At 31.9% G+C, this 22,851-nt stretch overlaps 1 protein-coding gene across 6 annotated transcripts in view; it reads left to right on the top strand.

Moving 5' to 3' along the window:
- The window catches only part of LOC148619405 (uncharacterized), a 134,813-nt gene that overhangs the window by 105,343 nt on the left and 6,619 nt on the right, over window positions 1–22,851 (top strand). For 2 of the 6 annotated variants that reach the window (XM_088579266.1, XM_088579267.1), the window contains exons 2-7: window positions 8,662–8,762; window positions 9,561–9,704; window positions 10,147–10,291; window positions 18,099–18,143; window positions 21,312–21,362; window positions 22,399–22,521. In XM_088579266.1, the coding sequence (XP_088435392.1) occupies window positions 9,567–9,704; window positions 10,147–10,291; window positions 18,099–18,143; window positions 21,312–21,362; window positions 22,399–22,521 (502 nt within the window). In that variant the 5' untranslated portion in view covers window positions 8,662–8,762; window positions 9,561–9,566. Of the gene's footprint in view, window positions 1–59; window positions 81–4,192; window positions 4,545–8,661; window positions 8,763–9,560; window positions 9,705–10,146; window positions 10,292–18,098; window positions 18,144–21,311; window positions 21,363–22,398; window positions 22,522–22,851 lie in introns of those variants that run through there. The other 4 variants (XM_088579264.1, XM_088579265.1, XM_088579269.1 and 1 more) reach the window with 3 other exon arrangements.

The raw sequence follows: 22,851 nt of genomic DNA, 5'->3' as shown, positions 1-22,851 counted from the left end.
TTTATATTTAGTTTTATCTTAAACTGATATCAAAATCGATATGCAAGTTTTGGTAAAAAGATGTAGGATTTCCCCTACAGGTCAGTCAATTCGTTGTGACCTTTAAAAAGTGTTCGAGAAGTAGATTCTATAATAAAGGTTTTACCGAGATATAATTAGGTCACTGTGATGATTATTTTTCTTTATTTTCTTAAACATCTTTTGAGGGGAAACAATTTTTATACCATCCCGCGTCCAAGATTTTGTCTAAATTGTACTCTAATTGTTTTGCTTTTTGCATTATAAGTATTATCATGTGTGGGTTAAATAGCTTGGAATGTCAGATGTAAAATGTCATCTACATTGTGTCTCACGAAATTATTAGAGAGTTCTCTGATGTATGTGTTGAAAGTAGGCATGAGTTACTGCCCTCATCTTAAAGTTTTTTTACTACCGTGGATGCCAACTATAGTTTACCTAAAATGATGAGTTATCAAATGGTTACAAGGCATACCACGGCAAAGGTGGAATAGGCTTGTTGCATAAATTTTCACTTTTCACTCCATCCCTTTAATATAAGTTCATGTAAAGGTACCTACAATTAACAGGAATTTTAATTGTGAAGGTTGATTCGCTACCTTTACCAGCGATGGACATTTCCCATCTAAGCAAGTATGGAAGAAAATATTCAATCAAATTATCTCTACTTTTCAAACTGACAATTGGAAGTATCGTATAATTGTGACTTTTCTTTATCTATGACATTTGCGAAATTCTTGTCCGAACTAAAACTTGCAGCGAAATTCGTACCCCAAATTTGATAACGAAATTGCTGTACTATCAGAGAAATATTGCTCCGTTTAAACGTGTTTCCCACAGTTGTCCATGTACAAACGTTCTACGTGATATTTTGTTAGACAATAATTACGAATTTTCGTCTGTCACTTTACCAGAAACTTTGGTATTATTATGATGATGATTAAATTAAGAAAACGGCCGCAAACTGATTTAGAAGTCTGGTAAACCACGTCATTAAGGGAACTTTGTCATTTCTATATTGTTCAGAGCTCACCTATGTGCCAGTAAATTTTTTACCTATATTAATCTTTTTTTTTCTTTTTTTTTTTTTTTTTGCTTTCTTGTGATCATAACAACAGATTGTATTATATCTGACTTTTATTTTGCTATGCTGATACTGTATTATCTATGTTCGTTGTCTATGATCTCATTATTGAAGAATTAAGCTTTTCTCATGGTACATTTATGATAAAAAGGTATGATCTGAAAATCAATATTGTCAAAAACTTCAGTTTACTTAGAAATTTAAAAAATAACTCATATTTTCCGAGTTTATATTTAGTTTTATCTTAAACTGATATCAAAACCGATATGCAAGTTTTGGTAAAAAGATGTAGGATTTCCCCTAGAGGCCAGTCAATTCGTTGTGACCTTTAAAAAGTGACTGAGAAATAGATTCCATGAAAAGGGTTTACCCAGATAAATTTGTAGGAACTATTGGGTCACTGTACTTTGGTGATCAATTATCTTTCTTGAAACTTATGTCGAGGGGAAACAATTCACCATCCCAAATTTCTTAGGTCTCACTAACCACTTCCGGGTCAAATGGCCACCCCCCCCCCCCCCCATGTAGTACCAAAAACACACTGAACCTAGACATATGCATTGTAAGTGCATTATTTGTGTGTATTATGATTAAAAGTAGTCAAAATGAAGCTGAGAATGTGTACTTTAAAATCATATATGTAATTAACTACAAAAGTGTATGAATATTGTTTACATGTTTGAGTAATTTTCCTCCATGCTGTCAGTTAGCAGAACAGGTAAAAAATGTGGATTTTCAGTATTATTTATTCAAGTAAATTTTGTGAAGAATTTCTACTATCATCGTACCATTAGCATAATGATTTTTTTTTTAACAACAAATAATATTCTTTATTATCAATAAAGCTTGTTACAGTTTACGTCAGAAGTCCAAGCACCTTCTGACGCTCCCTGTTCATGATCAGTAGTTACCCAGGGTAGTAAAAAGTGTCAAAATAAAATATTTCAAACATAAATTTACTAATACATAAATACATTCAACTTAACATACAATATCACTTCTAATAGTTGTTTGATACATAATTTTTGATGTATATTAATTTTGAATTACTATTAACTGAGTTAATTGTAGTCTTCAATTCTTTAACAAAGATATCAAAAGTATTAACATGTTTGATTCTATGTGTAGTCGATAATATCTTGTATTTGCCGCAGGTTGAAACCAATAAAACGATTTTTAACATAACCAGTCTGATCTTCATTAATGATATCAGGTAAAATTTGTTTTAACCTTTGAGCCAGAATATATGACAGAAGTTTCAAATCCACGTTTAAGAGCGAAATTGGGCGATAATTATCCAAAGACAAAGGATCTCCCTTTTTAAATAAAAGTGTTAATACACTTGCACGTTGTGAATATGTGAGGTTTTTGTTTCTATAGCCAGTATTTAAAACCAAAACTATAATATTTTTCAATTTCCCCCAAAATTTTCTGTAAAATTCGACAGTTAGTCCGTCTAAACCAGGTGACCTATTAAGCTTCATTTTAAAAATAGCGTTAGTACATTCGTCTAATGTTATTTCTCCGTCACAATTAGATTTGTCAATTTCGCCTATTTTAGGATCAAGATTAGTATTAAATATGTATTGGTCACTAAGTATTTTGTCTGGATAAGAAGATGAATATAAATTTTCATAATAATTTTTAATATTTGTTAGCAACTTCCCCTGATCTGTTAGAATGTTTCCATCCCCGGCCGTTAATTTGTTAATTGATTTCTTAATTTGTCTCTGTTTTTCTAAACCAAGAAAATACGAATTATTTTTTTCACCAAGTTCAATCCATTTTTCCCTAGATCTGATTTGTGCCCCTTTTGCCTTTTCATCGTAAATTTTACCAATTTCAATTTCAAGATTATTAATTTCCTTATCTGTAATATCTGAATCTACGTCTTGTTCATCCCTTACCTTCAACTTATGTCCCAATTTTTTCTCAAGAAGTTTCAAATTTTCCCTAGTTGTTTTTGCTTTATTTCTGCAATATTCAACAGTTATCTCCCTTACCTCAATTTTGAAAACATCCCATGCCAATTGTATGTCATTAGTATTTTGTTTATCTTTAAAACACTTATCAATTAATAGATTAATCGTATTTACATAAACATCATCATTTAAAACCGATTTATTTATCTTCCAATAACCCCTCCCTTTTTCTGACGCACCGGTCTTAAACTTTAAAAATATGCTCTGATGATCTGTATAATTAATGACAGCTGGCTTAATTTTACAACATTCTACATACGGGATAAAATCTTTTCCGATCAATATCATATCTATGCGACTCGCTTGAGACTTATCCTTTCTCCGCCAAGTAAATTGTTGTTTATTTTCATTTAAAAGTCTCCAGATATCAGTTAACTTATTTTCTTTTATTAAAACTTTAAGACTATTAACTGGTTGGTTATTTTGTGTCCCTACTCTAATACTTTTCCTATCAATACTTTTGAAATTATCGTTAAAGTCACCCCCAATATAGGAATTCCAATCCCATGTTCTTTAAGCATACTATTTACTTTTTTAAAAAATGCATTTCTACTAGTTTTACAATTAGGCGCATATAAACATAATAAAGAGAATATACAATTATCTATTTCAATATTAATCAAAATGATCCTACCTTCCTCATCTGAAAATGTATCAATAATTTTATGATTTAATGATTTTTTAATTACTATTGCAACACCACACCTGTTTGTTGTTGCATTACTGCAATAAACTTTAAATTCGTCGTATTTCAATATTTCTTTTTCAATATTAATATCAAAATGTGTTTCCTGTAAAAAGCAAATCGAACACTTTTGTGATTTAATCCATTCAAAAACTCTATTCCGTTTATTTCTACATTTCAAACCATTTACATTTAAAGTATTTAGATTTAATACATTTTCAGATCCCATTGTAAATAGTGATAATAATATTTATATTAAATACATATATATCAATATAACATTTATTAACATTTACACAAACAAAAAACTTTACACAAACGATGACACAGATATAGTTACACAACACACTTAAAACGGGTACAAACATTGGGTAAAGTGTATGTGACCTGATAGCACCTATTGACCTTGTCTGGGTCAAAGCTTTATAATGATAGACACAAAACATGTGGTCAAGAGCGTGTGCTATTTTACCTGGATATTCACTTTTTTCATCTAAAATAACATTAACATCCGTAAAAAGTGGGAAAATTATTGTTCTGAAGTGACAATGGGTATTAGCCTGAGAAATATAAAAAATGTAAGTTGTGACAATTGCGTATTTTGTGAAAGATAGCTGTAAGATGAAAACTTTGGAACAAAATGTGATGAATTCGGATTGAACAAGTGTTTCCTTACTCAAAACGAGATAAAAATTATCAATGTGTTCTTTGAAACGCACCGAGACAGCAAACCCTACAAAGACGTGGAGCTCGAGACACAAACGGATAAAATACTGTGAGTATTTCTCGATTTTATAAGTTTCTTCATTATAAGCTAGCAAATATTTTTTGCGGACATCGTGTAACATATGCAAGTACACGTATAAGATGTTATGAAAACACCGATTGAGACAATTGTTGTAACCACTTATAGATCGAATGAAATATGAAGTGATAAGTAAATTTCCAAAATTTGGTCTTAAATCAGAATTTAAATGGACAGTGTCGTACATACATACTATAAAACGGTATAAACAAAAACCCAAATATAGTTTGTCTAGTGCTAAAAATAGAATAGGTAAAATCCAAAATAAAACGTAAACAAACTTCAGCTGTTTTAATAAACGTTTGTAAACATAAATAGGATATGTGATCTTGACATATTTTATTCTTTCGTTTTTGTTTGGAAACGAATTATTTAACAAGCTATTGTTGGTAAAACTCATTTCACAGTTTTTGTAAATTAAATCAGCTACATAGTTTGACATAATTAACTCTATTTTGGCAACTCTGTTATTACCACTTTCTATTAAATATTTTGATTTTACATTAGAACCTTGTATTGTTTTACATTTTTTCATAGTTTGTAACAACGTAATAAAGTAAGTGCCTGTACGGTACAACTTAATTATAGTGTTACACAACATTAAAGATGTATTGCATACAAAAGAAAAACTAAAACAAGTTTTGATTTTCTTTATATTAGAATCCTTCACACAAATATTAATATCATCTCTATGTGAAATATACATCACAATTAAATTCAATACAACAAACTTTAAGAAAAGAATCATTATCTTTTCACAAAAACACAATTCAATGTTTACTCTTTTGAAGAGCTTGTTTTTACATACCATTTTTATCTTTTTTTAAAGTTTTTTTTGGGGGTTTAATTAAAATTACACTATTACATAGTAATTAATCTTTAATTGCTTTTTTACCTTTGTCCCTCTCCTCAGGTGTTGGAGGAGTGTGTTGATTTTTGTTTCTACCCTTACCATGTTGATTTCTACTTTCTGGAGTGTTTACAGAAGCGTCGATTGTACCTTGAGATTTAACAAAAGAAACAGACTTTTCATTTTTTTTGGAAGTGTTTTGATTTCTCCCAGTTCTTGGTTTTTCTTGTTGATAGGGTGTCTTGTCAGATTGCCCAAAGGCCTGTCCATTTGACTGTTGACCCCCTTTTTCTTTCTGCTGTTGTTTCATTGTCTGTTGTTGTTTTATTGTCTTTTTTTGTTGTTCACATTGTTCTTGTTGTATCTCAGGCTCATCAGCTTTTGTACTATCATTATCATCATTTTCATTTTCACTTAATTCAACATCATCATCATCATCTTTACCTTCATTATCACTAAACATTTCTGGTGTTAATGCTTCTGGACAATCCATTTGTCTGTGCCCTGATTCATTACACCTTTTACATTTCCAATCATTTGGACATTCTACAATCATATGCCCAGTTTCAAAGCATTTATTGCATGTTTTAACATTTGACTCATTTGAATAACTGTCTGTAGACTGGCCACTGTGTAAGACTATAGCACTGTATCTCCCCATTTTCATGAATTTAGGTAGAGGTTCTATAAAGGTTTTACACAATAGGATCCTGTCTCCATTTTCACAGTTAGTGAGTCTCCCATCAACTCTGATATGTGCTCTTGTTATGAAATCCACTTTTACCCCTTTAAGTTCTATTGTTCTTTTAATAATGCCATCATCAGCACTAAGAGGGACCCCTTTCACTATAACTTTCATTATGGCCAGGTTTGCAGTCAAAGGGTTGTTTGGATTGTGTGTGTGTGAATGTTTATTTGCTTGCCCCTCAGCGCAATGCCCTTTGTTAACAAAGACAAACGACCTTCCTGGTTGTCCATATATATACGCCACATACGACGAATACGTTGGATACCTTTGATTGTACATGGGTCTACTACTTCGCCGATAGCCTTGTATATTTCAACATGTGTGACAAATGATTCTTTTTTTGGGAATTACAGAACCAAATATATCACTGTCTTTTACGAAAATTGGTTTCACAGAATTAGGGTTGTCATCAACTTTTTTATCACAACTAGCGTTAGTGTCTGTTCTCGCAACATCAGAATAGGACGCCGCCATGTTTGTTACTGTTGTTTCGTTCAAAACGTTATTTTACAATAAGAATACTGCCTTCTAATGTATCAAAATGCATTTACCTGTAAACGTTAATGTCTTAGGAACTTCCAGAACAAATCTGGATAAACAACATTCAATTGAATTTGTAATAAATCAAGTTTTGTCGGAGCTATCCTCAATACACCTTAACAGATCAAGGACTGTAACTCTCCTAATGATTTTTACTTAAACAACCCAATTCGGGTTAAAATGGATAGACTTTAGTTTAAATGAAATATTGAACTGATGTTTGTATGGCTTGCGAAGAAGGTTGTATAAAGTGAGACTAAGGTATTTTTGTGAGAATGAAATTGTCCTATTAATTGATTTATCAGGATGTTTTATCTTAAAATTATCAGAAGTCAACATTTTAAGAAAGTGCGTAGGTGCCACTTTATCAAAATACATTTTTATATATGAAAATACATTTTGATGCAGTAAAATGTTCTTGGAAAAAAGAATGGATCTCTTACAAAATAAATAAATTAATTATTTTATTCCTTAAACAAACAAAGAGAGGAGAATCAGTGTTGTTAATTCTCAAATTTATACAAATAGTTGTAAGACTATTATTTACATACCCATAAGGAAGTAGTCTTAATTCTTACTCAGAGGAACGACTATATTTTAGCAACTTCATTTACAGTTTTGAACTTCACTATTGTACGTTAGCGTATATCGCGTTGATATAAATTTAAAAAAATGATAAACGAATTCTAGTAATAATTGACATATAGGCTATGATGACAAAGCATGTTTGTGTTGCTTTTGAGAGTAAAATTAATTTATGTGACATCTGCTGTCAAACTCTAGAAGGTGTCTTCATAATTATATACTAATACAAAGATAGGTTTAAGAAGTTTTAAGCCAGACCTTCGGGCCAGGTGAGTTTTTGCAATCACTTATGAGATGAGGTAAAATGATTATGCCGGGTATTTCATAATCTACAGCCTACTGTAAGTCATTAATGATGAAGCATTTAAAAACCAAGTTGGATATTAGATCATATGCGGTTCATCTCTAATCATATATTTTCGTTATACATACGATATAATATATATATTAAAAACATTGTCCGCTATACATGACAAATATGTTGTCGTACCAGCATACAGAGCCAAAAAACAAGATTGTTTTTGCCTGCAAAACGTTTTACATCCAATGTTTATTATCAGAGATAGACGTAGAAAATAAGAGCTGTACTGAGGAGTTTGTGGAAAACCATAAATCTGTGCTATCCTCTTTTGGTCTCTCTACCAAGAACGATGATTGTGAATTACCGTCTATGTACTGGATTCCTAAAGTCCACAAGAATCCATACAAACAACGTTACATAGCTGGATCTGCAAAATGTACCACCAAACCTCTTTCAAAACTTTTACTTTCTATACATACTCACAGCTGTCTGCAGTCCTTCCACAACATTTGTTACTCCCGTAGTGGTATGAATTCAATGTGGATCCTGAAAAATTCGAGAGATCTTTTGGAGTTACTCAGTTCAAGCCTATTATCAGAATATAATAACATTAAAACCTATGATTTTTCATCACTGTATACTTATATTCCCCATACTCAGGTAAAATCCCGACTTAAAAACTCTATACATCGTTGTTTTTCCAAAAAAAAAAAGATGGTACACGAAGGTACAAATATGTAGTTCTTGGTAGAGGTTCCTCGTACTTTATAAGAAATAATTCCAAATCATCTTTTAAGTATACAGAAGAAGATGTTTACAAAATGCTGGAATTTTTAATCGACAAAATATTTGTCCATTGTGGTGGACGCGTTTTTCAACAAACGGTGGGCATTTCAATGGGAACAAGTTATGCTCCTCTATTTGCTGACCTTTTCCTTCACTCTTATGAGGCCGATTTTATAGCTGATCTGATCTGAAAGAAAGAATATCGTTTAGCTAGATACTTTAATCGCAGTTTCCGTTATATAGATGACGTATTATCGTTAAACAATCCTAATTTCAGGGATTTGATACATTGCATCTACCCCAAAGAACTTGAGATAAAGGATACTACAGACACTGTGGAGTCAGCCTCATATCTTGACCTACACTTAGAGATCGACGGTAAAGGAAAACTATTGACCAAACTTTACGACAAACGTGATGACTTTTCATTCAGATCTGTCAACTTTCCGTTCATCTGTGGGCAACATCGCTTCAGTACCTGCGTATGGAGTGTTCATATCACAGCTCATACGTTATGCTAGAGCTTGTCGAAACTACGCAGGCTTTTTTGTATCGCGCTAGAATTCTACCAAATAGGCTTCTGGAACAGGTATATGTTGCTACGGGATTGAAGTCATCACTACAGAAGTTTTATGGTCGTCATCATGAACTCGTGGATCGTTACGGTGTATCCATCTGCGCTTTGAAAACTGATTTGTTCTTTCCTCTTTCGACTACCTCGGACTTTTTTATGAGGAACTCGGCGGGTGTTTCTAGAAAGGCAGAGGACGCTTACCTTACCGGTGTAGCCGGTCCATGCGCCCAGTTTTTAGTGGAGTCCGAGTTGCTCATTTGCTTTTGTTACTTTGTATGTATGATTTTAGTTACTTTATGTTCTTTGTTGTGTATGTCTGTTTTTCATGTCTGGTCTTTGTCCCTGGATTATATTCTTTTGATTACCACTATAACCTTGGTTCCCTTGATTAATCTTTCAAAACTGTTTGCTTTGAAATTGTATTAAACATTAAAACAGTAATCCAAAATCAGAGTTGTACCAATTATGAATATTGTGTTCATACTTATCCCAGCCGATCGACTACTGCATTCGTATACAGTGCGTCCTGTGAAGCTAATTTTTGTTCGTTAAATTATCATTAAAATTTGATTGTTTCAATGGATTAATTCTTTTTTTTTTAGAGATAAATGGCCAATACAGATGAATTTGTTCAAATGAGTACGAGAGATGGTGAGAGCGGCGAGTTTCCAGATGATTCTTTTGCTGCATTACACAACTCTTCTGACCAAAGAACTTACCCAAGGGCTAAATCTAAGATTAAAAAGGTAAATACCATTATATTTAAATTTATAATTCTTTAAATAATAATAATAATAAAATATAACAAATTAGTTATCAAGTTGAATACGACCGGGAAAAAGAAATGCTGCTGGATGCCTGCAAACGAATTTAAAATTTACTTTCGGGTTATACATGTTTAAATTTAGTAAACAACCCAATGCTGCAGTTTGAGAGAATTTCATAGAAGAACAGGCTTGAAAGTAGAAGTTCTTGAAGAAAGCTTATCGTTTCTTATGCGTAATTGAAATAATCAAAATTCAGGGTTAAAAGTGTATTATCAACATAACAGAAGCAAAGTAAGATACCAAAGAGGAAAATTCAGCCCTTCATACGTCATCTCAGCATTATGTTTTTCTTTTTATCTCTTTAAGAAAAAATGTAGTTTTGAGTTTGTAGTTATTACAGAGTTTACATCCTATTTTTCAGCTTATATTATTGTATGTAATAGTAATTTCATTGGTTGGTGGAATAGCAATCAATATAGTACTGATAGTACAATATAAAGAACATGTTTATAATGAGAATAATCAGGAGACAAGTCAGTTTTCACCCGGAGCAGTGAGAGACAACAGTATGTATAATAACTAAGTATTAAGTAGCTGTCCATATAAAAATTTAAACACTGACTTTTGTAGAGGTGATTCGTAGTATTGAAAAGACCCACTAAAAAACAATGATTATTTAGTCTACATATGCTATATTTTTATGTGACAATAGTCTTTTTTGTATTTAGTTCTGTGGTCCTTTTCACAAAAATCAAAAAATCACAAAGTGTAAAATTAGTCGTAAGTTATGACGTCACAATACTTTGATTTACTGTGACGTCATAACTTACGATTAATTTTACACTTACAATTTTCTGTGAAAAGGACCACTGTACTTTTTATAAAATCAAACTACATCAAACCAATTCAAGAACGACAACTTTTACAAAGTGCTAATTTCATTCACAATCTATATAGTTTTTATTTAAAAATTACATTAGCCAAATGGCAAACTAAGACTGTTTATGTGGTATCTGTGTGTTTTTGAAATGTATAAATTACGTACTGTCTGATTTTAATAAAAAAAAAAAACTGCTACTTAAGTACAACTGTTTTTACAAGTTGCAATTTCAATACAAATTTAGGTAGGCTAGTGAGTTATTTAAATAGCTCTCTAGATAGAAATCTGCCATACATTATTCCAATGTATATTTAACTACCACAGAACACCTTTTCGACACGAATAGCTGTTAATAATAATTACCTTGGATTGGTTTCTGGTTGGATAACACTGTTCATTTTCTTTAAATATTCATTAATTTAGTTTCAATTACTTAATTGAACTTTCTGTTGAAAATTCTTTATAAATAATTAGTTGTACATGCATACTTTCAGCAGGGTCATGGTACAATATTGACAGCAAATAATGTTTATGCACTCTGTGTAGTACCATTATCGGTTGAGTAATTAATGATAAATTCCTCTTCAGTCCTTTTTTTTCATTGTGCGTAAAAACACATACCTGATTTGAATATGACGCAAGAACTCCACATTTCTTGTCCTGATTTAAAGGGAAGTGGTTGGGGCATACAGTTTTATACTTGCCATTCTGTGACCAACATTTTTCCAGACTTTTTTTTCTGAACGCCTTGATATATTGAACTGATTTATTGTATACAGTTGTATAATGATGAGTTATGAATCAAGTATTGTTCCGTTGGTTAATTTTTATGGGATTGTGCACCTTTAACTTAGAAAAGTAACTGTTATGACTAGTTTTTGGGACTTTATTTAACGCCTTGATGTGCATTGATGAGTAACAGTATTGTTCTGGTTCAATGATTTTTTATAGTTGTGCCCTTAAGAATTCCAGTTCATCTTGATTTTCCAGATGTTTTTTTCTCAAAATGCCTTGAAATATTGGTCATATCTTTGGTATTCAGGTTTATTGTGATGAGGTATAGACAAGGGTTGAGTTTTTTTCTGCTTTGTTGATTTTTGATGGAGCACTCAAAGTACAGCAGGTGGGGGAATTAGTGTCATGCAACCCTCCTTATGTTTGGAACCTGGTGGTAACATTTAATAAAGAATAATTAGTTAATACTCAAGTAATTGAACAACAACTAAATGTCTACAGACGCCATGTATGACAAAACCATATCATTGCATTTTTACATATTGAAGAAGGCCCTTGAACTCTATGGGTGTTATTTACCTGTTAGCAATAAAATTGTAATAAAGACTAATAAGTATAAGTACCAAATAGACATTTCTTTAGTAAATCCAGACCATTTTTTGGAGAAAGTGATATTGTGATAAGTAAATTGCCTTTCTATATGCTAGGAATTCTTCAATATCCCACAAACTCTAGCCAACACATTAACACAGGCATGGACAGAACATTGTTTTTTATTCTTTTTATGTAACTGACAGGTTACCCTAAGTAAATTAACTTTTTGTATAATTGCGATATACTTTCATGTAAAATAACTTTTATTTCAAACAAAATTGACAACTGTATCCCTTAATTGTTTGTACTTATTTCAACAAAACATTAGTTAGTATAATATAATAACTTCCCACTTTAATAAAACCAACAATTGTATATGAAACACAACCCAAATCATTGCCACTAGATGCTATTGTTCTTCTCCTGAATAAGAAGACTCTTCTTCCTTTCCCTGTGAATTCACAGGGATTTTAGTAGCTGCTTCAGCAAGCAAGTTCAGTGTACCAACACTACTCTGGCGTTCAGGTGCTTATGATGGAGACGTTATAGTACATGTAGATGTTGGTAGTCTTAGTGGTGAAATGCTAGGCTTTAGCATTTGCATGTCTGGATGCATCATGTACGAGTAGCCTATGTGAGGAAAGAAATATGGAGGAGGCATCATCAGAGACGAACTTCGACAAAAGGTATTAAAGTCCAAGTACTGGTCGCCTTGAGTTGTCAAAACACGTTTTTTTAAACTGCATCAATTATAAGCTACCTTCATCACTGTCATCTGAAGAGTACAGTTGTGCTTACTTTTGGGCCAAGTTCCCTCTTCATCAGTGCATGTTCTTTTTGTACATATAATTCGTTCTCATTATCCTTAATAATCTTTGTTAATTCTTCCTGTTCATTGCCATTGTCAAATGGAACAGTATTATCAAAATGTTAGTTTTTTTCTGTCTCATCCTCTTGGCAGTGTTACACAGGAAAAATTATTTCACGTGATTTTCACATGAATTTCACATGATTTTCACCTGAATTGAGCAAATAAACTTCGTGATAAATTTCACGTTAAATTCAGGTGAATCGAGTCTTCACATGAAATTCACGTGAATTGATAACATGAAAGTCATAGCTTCATGTTCTTGTTCTAGAGATTTTATTTCTCTTTTCACACTTCTTATCTCGTCTTCTATCTTTCTTTGCTCCATTCTAAAATCAGAGGGACAGTTTTCTTGGCCACATCTGAAATAGGAAGTGCAAGGAGGATTTGGACATGAAGTTTTGTCCGTATTGCCTTCTGCTTCGTGGCCAAGAACATGACAATTATAGAGCATCTTATTACTTTTGTTCTTCTTGGATGAGGTTCTTCTACTGGCTTCATCAAGTTTTTTTTTAGAATTTTCTCCAAATCTGTCAAATTTTCCTTTTTTTTCCTAATCTTTTTCATTTACTGATTATATCTTATTTTACTTAAAAGTACTTTCGAAGCTGTGTTTATTGTTGGTTTATGAATTGTCCTGATCCATGTTTACTACAGCATTCAATTTTCATATTGCTGCTTGCATTTGCCTCTTTTTCAGCAAGTGATACATTTTGATGTTCAAGAATTATGATGACAAAAACAATGAAAAAAAATAAAGCTTTTTCTGTATTTTTATGTTTTGAAAAATATGCATACCCAACAATGTACTTACAAAATGAAGAATGATTTTATTTTATAATTTGTGAAAATCTTTAAATTATACGTGTGGAAGTTAATTTATATGCACCCCATCTAATCCCTTTTAAAGTTCATGTAGTGCAATTTACATTTAACATGGAACAGAGAAAGTTATGGCTTCAGTTAATTCAGAAAATAAGTTTGGTAGATATTTCAGGGGAGGACAATCTCGTTCACTACAAATAAGGTCCAAAATTATTTCAGGATTTTGTAATGGAAATTCACGGAGTGAAATTGAAAGGATCGTTGGAGTTTGTAACAAGAAGACAATCCGGAGAGTTATAGAAAATGAAAACCAAAATGTTCGTAAAGGCAAAGAAGCAATAATAGCAACACAGATGATGCTATGCTAGCAATCTCATATTACAAATTCAGAAAACCATCGATGATAGTAAAGGAGCTTAGAAGAACCCTAATAGATGATGGAATTACTCAATATACTTTGTCTGACAGCATGATTTCAAAGATACTAAAGAATATGAAATTCACAAAGAAAAAACTGACAATGCGTCCACGAGAGGCTCTAACAACAAGAAAGCATATAATGTTTAACAATTTTGTTGAAGTTATTTCAAATATAAATCCAATGACTACATTTTTTTTTATGAAGAAGGGGTTGTCAGGAAAATGGAAACAGAAAATATGGACATGCACCAGTTAACTGTAGGGCAGTGGAACTACAAAGATATGCATCAAATGCAACATTCACTATTAAATTTTTTACATGGTTCTCTGGGAATAAATCATTTTTCCTTGCTTACTTGACCCTCAAATGGTCAACAATTGGTTGCTTCCTTTGTAGAAGCCCTCATAAAACTGATAAATATGAACAACCAATACTGAAGAGGGGCGACACAGTAATCATGGACAACTGTGGTTTTCAACATGGACAAATTACAGAAGGTCACCTAAGGCAGATTTTTTCAAATTATTGGGGTTAGACTTCTCTTTCAACCTCCATACCATCCTCAGTTGAACACTTGTGAAAACTGTTTCAATATGATTAAGAGCTACTTAAAAAAATATAGTGACTACTGTGGACAATTTACAGAACTTCCTGCCATTTGTGGTACAGCAGCTGAGATTATTACTATAAAAAAACTCTCTTTCCTTCTTTAAACAATCTGGATTTTTGTAAAAAAAAATCATGTTGAAGTTATCAAAAGTTTGATATAAAATGTCTACAAAAGTGAACGTATGTGTTTGTTTGATTTCCTTGTTTTATGTTTTTTCATTCATATCTTATCTGGTAAGGCAGTAATCAAGTACAAAAAACATCAATGTTTCTTTCAAGCATAAAAACTATTTAATGTGAAATTGGGAAAAGAATTAATGAAAACAACTCACTGAGATCATTCAAATCATTGTTAAATTTTCTATACTGATATATTTTCAAGTTTATGTTTTGTGGTATATTATATACATTGTCACTGCAAACCGTAGAAAATAAGAAAAATGAGATACCAGTATTTTCAAACATCCTAGTAACATTTCTTTAAAAAAAACTTTTTAAACTGTATTACATTAAGAAGGTCCTTCCGCTCCTTCTCAGAATGACTTGCGCATTCTGTAGAAGTGTAATGAACCTTATCATTACTTTACACTTTAAAAACTATTTCAGCTAGAAAGAATCTCAGTTTAACAATGTATTTGCATGTAAAATAAAACTTTCCTGACATACAGCATCTAAAAGCTTGGCAAAACCAGGTAGTTAAAAGGCAAATATCAAGGATGGAAATAAATATCTTCCAATCGGAAGCAAATGCCTAAACTGTGTCAAGAAACATTACAATCAGTTGAAATACGCCTCTCTTCATCCAAAGCAGTTGAGGAGTAAATGTGATTAATCATTCTCGTTAGTTCTCGCATGATGTCGCTTAGGATATGACACTATCCTAAGTGCCACCACACTCAAGTAACCGAATGCTGATTTAGCTTGGGCATAAAATTTTGGTTCCGCAATGAATGAACTTAGGTGCATAACCTGCGAAACCTAAAATCAACAAATCCTAAACTCACCCCTAAACTTAAGATTTCATGACTGACTTCCTGATGGGATTCGCTACCTTCTGTCAGAAAATCACATTTATTCCATAATTTAGCAAGGAAAATGGTCCCGAAATTTTTCAAAATCAAATTGATTCCCGGTGTCTACCTCTTCAGCGGAAGCAACATGAAACGGAGGTTTAAGAACACTTCCTCTGTAATTAACCCAATTTTCATCATTTTGTCATCGATAATCTCTAAAGGATCAAAATTCAAATCTACTTCCCAATCAGGAACGACTAGATTAAATTTAAATCTCTTAACTGGGCCTTCCTACAAAAAATAAAAACAAAATTTAATTATTACAGAGAAAAGATTTCAAACCTCCATTCCACGTGACGAATGGAATGAAAGTAAGAAAATATGCATTAATATGAAAGAAAACGGATTCGATCTGACCAAAAAAAATGGAACATAAAAACTCAGTATACACAGTTTATAACATATACAAATAACAGTCTATTTCCTCTTCATTTTCGGGCAGTTATTAACAAAATGTGTAGTTTCTTTACAGAAAAAAACATGCACCCCTTGCACGCTGAAATCTAGGTCCGTAGCCTGGTCTGCGGGGTCCGATAAACGGAAGAAAACCTGGACCTTGGTAACCTTGAGCAAACAGCATCGGCGGATAAAAGGGAGGATAAAAATAGGGTGAATTTCGCTGATCCGGCAAAACGTTTGCCTCTGGATTATCTTTAGTCTCCTTATTGCCGATAAAATTACATGTCTACACACCGACAAATCAACCTGAAAAATGCGCACTTCCCTACTAATCATTCTAATAATTAACATACTCTAAAATATATTATAAAGATGTCCTGCTAGCTACAAAAATCATTATCAAATCTAAATAAAATTTCAAATGCCCTCAAACCAAGATCAATAGTACTAACCGTTGCAAACCTAGACCAGAAATGACTGAAAAGGTGAATATTAGTTACCACAACTGTCCAAAAACAAGACCAGACTTGTACCTATGATTACATCTATCGAGTGCACCCTGTCCCTATCATGACAAAATTGAACTGATATTTGACATTATCGATTAAATCCAAACAATCAACAAGGCACTGTCAATCATTCAACACAGCATAAAATAAAACTACCGAGTTGAATAAAATATTAAATATAGTTATTACCGTATCAATTCTGAAAAATTTAATAGTGTATCTAAATAAAGCTCATCAGAGCTTATGTTTTACTTGTTTTACTATACCGAATCAAAATAAAATTTTCTTATCTATCTTAAATAACCATTTAAAGAAAAGAGAGAGGGGGGGAAACGTTTACAGTCTGCGGTATACAATCCAAATCAATCTCTCCGGTAAACTAAATCAAAATCCAATTATTTCAACCAACCCTCCTCGGGCTAAAAAAACATGTAAAACCAACCCTCCTCGGGCTAAAAAAAACATGTAAAACCAACCCTCCTCGGGCTAAAAAACATAAACCAACCCTCCTCGGGCTAAAAAACATAAAACCAACCCTCCTCGGGATAAAAAACGTATGAAAACCAACCCTCCTCGGGTAAAATTAAGTATTAACGAAAAAATTAACCCTCCTCGGGTTAAATTATACACTAATGAAATACTAACCCTCCTCGGGTTGAAAACTTAAGAAAGGAAACAACCCTCTTCGGGTTTTAAACAATTAAACAAATTGCAAAATAACCCTCCTCGGGTTATACTCAAACCAAATAAACAAAAGAAATAAAATAACACCTCGTCGAAAGCAGTTGGAGAAGTAAATGTGATTAATTATTCTCGTTACTTCTCGTGTGATGTTGCTTAGGATATAAAAAGTAATTAAGTAGTTAAAACTAAAAATAAACTAGTATAATGAATATTTAAACATAATGAACAGTGTTATTCAATCAGAAACAAGTTAATTACATGTGTATAGAGTACAAGCTACCCATGACAAAGATGTCAAGGTCGTCATTATTGACAGCTATTCATATCCAAAAGATCAAACGGTGTTCTGTTGTAGTTAAGTACGACACATTGGTATAATGTAGGGCAGATTTCTACCTAGTGAGCTATTTAAATAACTCATTAGCCTACCTAAATTTGTATTGAAATTGGAACTGGTCCTTTTCAATTTGCTGTAATAAAGATAATTCTTATTGATAGAGGCATTTGTTTTTAGTTACTTTATGTTCTTTGTTGTGTATGTCTGTTTTCCATGTCTGGTCTGGTCCCTGGATTACATTCTTTTGATTACCGCTATAACCTTTGTACCCTTGATTACTCTTTTAAAAGGAATACATGCAAACACCTAAAATTCGAAACTATGTTTCGGTCATTGTAATTTAAACAAAATATTGATTAGTTGCCTGTAATTCAGGGTCAATATCGTCTTACTAATATTTCTATATGCTATATTGTTTGCACTTTTTTTCATATTGCAGACCCTTCGTGTATATACTATACTAAACAAAGCTTTCTAGACAATTGTAAGTAAATATAATTCTATATTATATGTGACCAATAATAAAAAAAACATCTAACATTACTGTATATGGTATACGAATTGAAAAATTATTTAAAAAAAACCTTATTGTGTATGTTATAACACCAATTTCCTCACATACCTGCCAAAGCACAGTGATAATTGTTCTTTATATTAAAGTCTATTCTGTAAACACAGCACTTCTTTAATTCTTGATCGTTCATTGCATTTATTGTTTGATTTTATTTTAAAAATTTCGGTCGTAAAATAATATCATGCTGTCGTCATTATTCGTAGATATTTCATGTCGGGACAATAACTTGATTATATGTATATAGATCTTTATCAAATTGAACCACAAAGAGTCGTACCACAAAAAGAAGGATTTAGTTAATTTTAGGTTGTTACTTTAATAAATTTGGTATCAGGGACCAAAAAGATAAAAAAACAATGAATAGATATCTGTGAAATTGTGTCAGTATGTGCAACCCAATAACAGAAGGTTAGGATTGAAGTGAGGGTTGATTTACGATTAAACTGTTTTGGGAGGTCAAGAAAGATTTATTTGATACTGGTCAAGTTTCAAGTATTTATCTTGTATTAAACGTTACATTGTAATCCAAATTTAAAGCTGTACCGAGCTTGAGTCCATATACTTACCCCAACTGTTCGTGGTTCAACCTCTGCGTTTTTAACAAGCTTTCCCGTTCAAAGCATCTTATCCGGTAATATCATATATTTCCTTTTACGTATATTATTAAATAACTAATCTAGTAAGTTTATCAGACTAACTAACTTACGAACCGTGTTAATCCAATTCACACAAATGAAAGTTTTTCTTTCACATGTACGTGTAAAACATAATACTACCCGTATGAAATCTAATCCTGTAGAAACTATTTCACATTATTTTTTTCCAGAGGATATTATTTCATACTACAGTATTTAATAATATCCAGAAAATAATTTACATAGAGTGAACAGAATTCGTAATTGTACACAGGATATTATTTCGCACTTTTAAATATCCTGAATATGATTCACATATGAAGAGTGAACAGAATTCATACTCTTGATAAAATGGATAATATTTATCATTTAAATAATATCCTGGATGAAAAACTATGCGTAAATCATCCCATGAAATATCATCCAGTATACTTATTTATATCTGAAAACATCCTGGATGAAAAAGTATGCGTAAAACATCCCATGAAATATCATCCAGTATACTTATTTATATCTGAAAACATCCCGGATGAAAAAACTATGCGTAAAACATACCATGAAGTATCATCCAGGATACTTATTTATATCTGAAAACATCCTAGATGATAATCAATATCTAAAAGTATCTTGGATGATAACATATCATATAAACAAATATCCAAATTGTAAACACCTATAACACTGTAAACTCTCTTTACCCAACAACAAACCGAGCCTCCCTCTTTGTATAGTACCACTAAAGAAAACCCTTTCAGACAATTGTGTGTTTAATCATCACAAGGTTGAGTATGGGAACAGTTTAATAGTCATGGAAAACATGTAACTATTATAAAATATCTCCGGATTATTTTTTTCTACGATGGAAAGTATTTCACACATGATACCTTTGGATATTACTTACGCGCCCTTTCATAAAAAATAAACACAAACAAATTACTTGAGTAGACTAATTACATTCCTTTACATTCCTATATTTCAAAACAATATTGAAACTGACGATTATTTCTTTTTACTAAAAACAAATTCCAAGTAAACTCAGTTTAACGATAGTTAATCAAGTACTCGGGGACCTTTTCAACAATTTATAGAGTAGCACCTCAGAATAAAGAATATGGTGTCTATGTAGTGAAAATCAGTAAATAAATTGATCGTGCAACCTTTTTTATTTGTTTATATGTTGTCTTTTTAAAATAAATTCCATCTTATTTATTGCACAATAGAAATTTTATTTATTTTTAGGAAACGATTAAAACGAATTATTATTATTTTTTATTTATGCGAGTAAGAAACAGAAAGCTATGAGTCTAGAAAAACGACATACCACCGAGGCTTCATTAATTATTTTAAGCAATATAAATGCATACTTTGGTTATTCGTCTTTGTATCAACCAATTAAAATCGTGTTTTTATCCTATATTATATGTCAATAAATATGTAATTTCACACTGACCCTGTTATAGGTTTGAGGTCTGTGATATTGGTCGAGGCGATCGTATTTGTCCCGAGGCATCGCCGAGGGCCAATACGGCTGTCGAGGCCAATATGATTGACTGAAACCTATAACAGGGCCAATATGAAATTACATATTAATTGACAATTTTATTAACCAACTCAACTAGATGATTTGTAGAACAGTTGTTTTCGTGTTTTACCAAGAACATGCAGGTTTATTTGCTTTAATAAGTCTTACATGTCCTTTTTGTATAAAATGGAAGATTTTTTTGTGTTTCTGCAGCTTTTAGTTCTGGTGATTTTAACTCTAAATGGCGGTGTCAAACGACCGGAAGTTATGATGCCGTATTGACCCCGTATAGATGCCCGGTTTGAATTCATATCAGTTGGTCAGTTTTTGACATTTTTTAACGTAATTTGGGTAGTTGGTTAATAATATAGGAATATCGATTCATATTGGTGGATATTGTCCTGAGTAGATATCAAACTGCTAGAGCTTGCAATATGGCAATCTGCGAAGGATAATGTTTATCAAAAAAACATGTAACGATAACTAATATGCTAGTTGTATTAGTATTTTATACATCCTGTTTATGATTACTAAACATTCTTTGGGTGGCCTTGGGCTGACATTTTCATGATCATTATTCCTATTCTCGTTATATTTAGCCAATTTATTTGATACTGAAATAGTTCTTATATAAAAATTTCATAATTGAACTAGCGCAGTATACATCTCACGGTTTTATTTCCACTCAGCCATGTAGTTTTACGACGCTTATCTCATCTTAATAATATCCATTTGTCAGTTTTAAAAAGAACATCATTTGGAATGATCAGTAACAGACATGTTATATCTGCACATTGCAAACATTTATGAACGCGTTGGTTCATATTTTGAAAATGATTCTATAGCTTCCATGCAAATACAAGGATAATTTTTTTCAGGCTTTTCTATTGAAAAATAAACAAGCAAGTATTTTTTTTACAGTGAGTGACGGGCTAGATGTAGAGTTTTGCACGCCTCGAATCTTAACGACAGGTAAGATAAGAAAATTTTTGTTCAGTTTTCATAACAAGTCATGAAAATATCAATTCACTTACCTGAATAATATTCCTGCTATAAATTTCTACAACAATTTGTACGATTTTGCGTTGTATTGACCACTCGTGATTCGATGAAACAATTTATACAAACGAAGATGAAACATAGAAAGATGGAAACATTTAAATGAGCAGTGATGTGAAAATGACCAAAAAAATACACCCTCTAATGATAACAATAGTGTTGCAGAATCAGTTTATTATACAATGATTTTACAATGAAGTTGCGACTAAAATAAAGCTCATAAATGAAAAGACGCGCTAAGAGTGCACTTTCAAACAATTTAACCAAGATCCCATTACAATCACGCCACTAGCCAGTGTGTACATTTTAATAATTTGACCTGGACGCCGAGACAAAAATATATCTTACCTAGTAACCACCAAATGATTTCTAAAAAGCTTTGAAGAAATATAATTCGATAGAAAGATTAATTTATTTCCCAATATTATAGATAAGAAAATTCGTACAAAAATGTTATCAGCTCCCGTAATCGTCTACGATTATTTAGACAGTCACCAAGGAGCTTATAACTTATAATTGCATTGACGTGTTGAAACTAGAAAGCTTGGTATGATTTAGTCCCAGAAAGATCCCTCAAAGTAACACACTTCCAAGGCGATTGAGCCCATGAAGGACTAAGGGTATTCATAACGTGGTCATAACTCTTTTTAAACTGGTATTTTAGCAAACACACCACTTAAACATGATATATGACTAACTCCGCTACTTACAATGTTATTGTTAGTTGTCACTTTAAAATAACTACAACTTCTCTGCTACAAAACCTCATAATTCACAACGAAGAGCTTCTGAACTGTTTACTTATTTTTTAATAAAAAAATCCTCTTGCAATTAATGTCTAAAGTTTTAAATCTATGATTCTATAAATTAATTCTGTTAAAATATTTTTTGCATTTTTTGGACAAGTTCGTATGTGTACGCTTATACAAAAGTGCTTATATTTTTACAGTAACAATTGATGGTTGGGCAGTGTGTAATAAAGAGACAAGTGAATACATCAGAAAAGAATGCCTTTGTGACAATATAAGTCAATGTCAAACATCTAACTTTGATAGGTTCCAGAAGCAAAACTGTAAGTATTTTATGCTCACATTCGAATTAAGGAAGTATGCTGTCCTGAAACGGAAAAACACCGGTTTTATTTCCCGAATAGTAAGGCCTTGAAGTCCACTACGATTAAATAAACAGGATCATTTTACCATAACTATTTATTTTTCATTTACTATACATCTTCAGAACAAATATCTTTGGAACAGATTAATGATGGAGAGTGTTCAGAACAAATGTCTCTGGAACAGATTAATGATGAATAGTGAACACTGCATTCTTATATACATTTTTTTTTTAATTTTAATACAGTTTAAGTATGTCTGCATTTTTTTCTCTTGTCATTTCAATTATC

This window comes from Perna viridis, chromosome 4, assembly GCF_037379345.1.
Source record: "Perna viridis isolate PV_CMFRI_1.1 ecotype Kerala chromosome 4, ASM3737934v1, whole genome shotgun sequence".
Taxonomy (NCBI): domain Eukaryota; kingdom Metazoa; phylum Mollusca; class Bivalvia; order Mytilida; family Mytilidae; genus Perna; species Perna viridis.
The sequence above is the reverse complement of the archived record's forward strand: the minus strand, read 5'-3'. Positions and strand labels throughout refer to the sequence as shown.